Source organism: Rhincodon typus, chromosome 43 (assembly GCF_021869965.1).
Source record: "Rhincodon typus isolate 14 chromosome 43, sRhiTyp1.1, whole genome shotgun sequence".
NCBI classification, from domain to species: Eukaryota; Metazoa; Chordata; class Chondrichthyes; order Orectolobiformes; family Rhincodontidae; genus Rhincodon; species Rhincodon typus.
The window spans coordinates 4,021,131-4,024,015 of NC_063374.1; the positions used below are offsets into that span (position 1 = coordinate 4,021,131).

General features: G+C 55.5%; 1 protein-coding gene across 1 annotated transcript in view; it reads left to right on the forward strand.

Moving 5' to 3' along the window:
- The window catches only part of LOC109926285 (pyruvate carboxylase, mitochondrial-like), a 66,303-nt gene that overhangs the window by 30,910 nt on the left and 32,508 nt on the right, over window positions 1-2,885 (forward strand). The window contains exon 4 of the mRNA XM_048619612.1: window positions 270-519. Within this exon, the coding sequence (XP_048475569.1) occupies window positions 270-519 (250 nt within the window). The remainder of the gene's footprint in view (window positions 1-269; window positions 520-2,885) is intronic.

Sequence of the window (2,885 nt, forward strand, 5' to 3'; positions counted from 1 at the left end):
CTCCCTCAGTACTGACCCTCCGACAGTGCGGCGCTCCCTCAGTACTGACCCTCCGACAGTGTAGCGCTCCCTCAGCACTCACCCTCCGACAGTGCGGCGCTCCCTCAGCACTGACCCTCCGACAGTGCCCGCTCCCTCAGCACTGACCCTCCGACAGTGCGGCGCTCCCTCAGCACTGACCCTCCGACAGTGCCCACACCCTCAGTACTGACCCTCCGACAGTGCGGTGCTCCGTGAGTACTGAGCATGTGTTGTGTCTGTTTGTGCAGGACATGGCGGGTTTGCTGAAGCCGAACTCAGCGCGGTTGCTGATTGGGGCACTGCGTGACCGTTTCCCGGAGTTGCCGCTGCATGTACACACCCACGACACAGCTGGGGCGGGTGTGGCCTCGATGCTAGCCGCTGCGCAGGCTGGAGCTGATGTGGTGGATGTCGCCGCCGACTCTATGTCCGGGATGACCTCCCAGCCCAGCATGGGCGCCATCGTGGCCTGTGCCAAGGGCACTGAGCTTGACACAGGTAGGCACTGGGTCAGGGTGCGGGGTCATCCTGGGATTGGCATGTGGCTGGGCACGTCATTCCATCCATTGTAACAATCTAGGGGTAGCGGGAGGGGGCAATGGGTGCCCGCCCAACTGCCCAAGCCATTTGGCCCATTGCACCTGTGCTGTCCCCGTTTTACTTTCATCAAAGAGATCTGATTGGCTAGCCGTGGCTTGGAGCATTCCACTTGTGAATATATACTTTTCCCTCAGTAACACACCCCACCCATCACCCCCATGTTCGTAACATCATACCTACCCACCCCTGTAAACGTTAGTGTACTGCCCTCATGAGGTGTCTGGGGACCTCTGTCGAGGTGTGAGGAGGTGTGTAAGGACTCTGGAGTCGTCTAATGGTCTGGGTTAAGCGTGCAAAGCTTTGAGGAAGTGTGTTAAAGATGAAGGATGGTGTGTAATAGGTGTGGGGAGCTGCGTAAACGGGTGAGGAGGGGTGTAGGGAACACAGAAGTGTTTAAGTGATTGAAATAAGTGTAAGGGGTGGGGAAGTGTGTAAGGGAAAGGGGGTGTGTAAGGGGTGGGGATGTGTGTCAGAGGTGGGTGGTGTGTAAGGGGTAGGGAGCTGTGTAAAGGGTGAGGAGGCATGGAAGTGGGGAGGTACGTAAGGGGTTGGGATGTGTGTGAGGGGCGGGGTGGTGTGTAAGGGGGAGGTGAGTGAGGGGTGGGGAGGTGTGGAAGGGGGGAGGGGTCTAAGGGGGAGGGAGGTGTGTAAGGGGTGGGGAGGTGTGTGAAGGTTGGGGAGGTATGGAAAGGGGGAGGTGTGTAAGGGGTAAGGAGGTATGTGAGGGGTTTGCTGGGTGCGAAGGTATCCTGGGATTGGCATGTGGGTGGAGACATCATTCCATCCATTGTAACAATCTTGGGGGCGTGGTGGGGGGGTCGTGGATGTAGGGGCAGGGCCAGTGGGTGCCCAAGCAAATGACAAAGCCATTTGGCCCATTGCTCCCGAGTTGTGTAAAACGGGTGGGGAGGTGTGTGTGTGTGGGTGTGTGTGTGTGTTAGGCGTGAATGGGAGGGGAGGGGTGTGTGTGTGTGTGTGTTTTGTGGGTGTGTTAGGTGTGAATGGGAGGGGAGGTGTGTGTGCATTGTGGGTGTGTTAGGTGTGAATGAGCGGGAAGGTGTGTGTGTGTGTGTGCATTTTGTGTATGTTAGCTGTGAATGGGTGGGGAGGCGTGTGTGTGTGCGTTTTGGGTGTGTTAGGTGTGAATGGCTGGGGAGGTATGTGTGTGCATTGTTGGTGTGTTAGGTGTGAATGGGAGGGGAGCTGTGTGTGTGTGCTTTGTGCGTGTGTTAGGTGTGAATGGGAGGGGAGGTGTGTGTGTGTGCATTGTGGGTGTGTTAGGTGTGATTGGGTGGGGAGGTGTGTGTGTGCGTTGTTGGTGTGTTAGGTGTGAATGGGAGGGGAGGTGTGTGTGTGTGCGTTTTGGGTGTGTTAGGCGTGAATGGCAGGGGAGGTGTGTTTGTGTGTGTGCATTTTGGGTGTGTTAGGTGTGAATGGCTTGGGAGGTGTGTGTGTGTGCGTTTTGGGTGTGTTAGATGTGAATGGGTCGGGAGGTGTGTTTGTGTGTGTGCGTTGTGGGTGTGTTAGATGTTAATGGCTTGGGAGGTGTGTGCGTGTGTATTGTGGGTGTGTTAGGTGTGAATGGGAGGGGAGGTGTGTGTGCGTTGTGGGTGTGTTAGGTGTGAATAGGAGGGCAGGTGAGTGTGTGTGCGTGCATTGCGTTTGTGTCAGGTGTGAATGGGAGGGGAGGTGTGTGTGTGTGTTGTGGGTGTCTTAGGTGTGAATGGGTGGGAAGGTGTGTGTGTGCGTTTTGGGTGTGTTAGGTGTGAATGGGTGGTGAGGTGTGTGTGTTTGTGTTTGAGTGTGTGTGTTTGTTGTGGGTGTGTTAGGTGTGAATGGGAGGGGAGGTGTGTGTGTGTGTGTTTTGTGGGTGTGTTACGTGTGAATGGGTGGGGAGGTGTGTGTGTGTTGTGGGAGTGTTAGGTGTGAATGAGCGGGCAGGTGTGTGTGTGTATTTTGTGTGTGTTAGGTGTGAATGAGAGGGAAGGTGTGTGTGTGTGTTGTGGTTGTGTTAGGTGTGAATGGGTGGGGAGGTGTGTGTGTGTGTTGTGGTTGTGTTAGGTGTGAATGGGAGGGAAGGTGGGTGTGTGTTTTGTGGGTGTGTTAGGTGTGAATGGGTGGGTTGGTGTGTTGTGGGTGTGTTACTTCTGAATGGATGGGTTGCTGTGTGTGTTGTGTGTGTGTTAGGTGTGAATTGGTGGGGAGGTGTGTGTGCGCATTGTGGCTGTGTTAGGTGTGAATGGGAGGGGAGGTGTGTGTGTGTG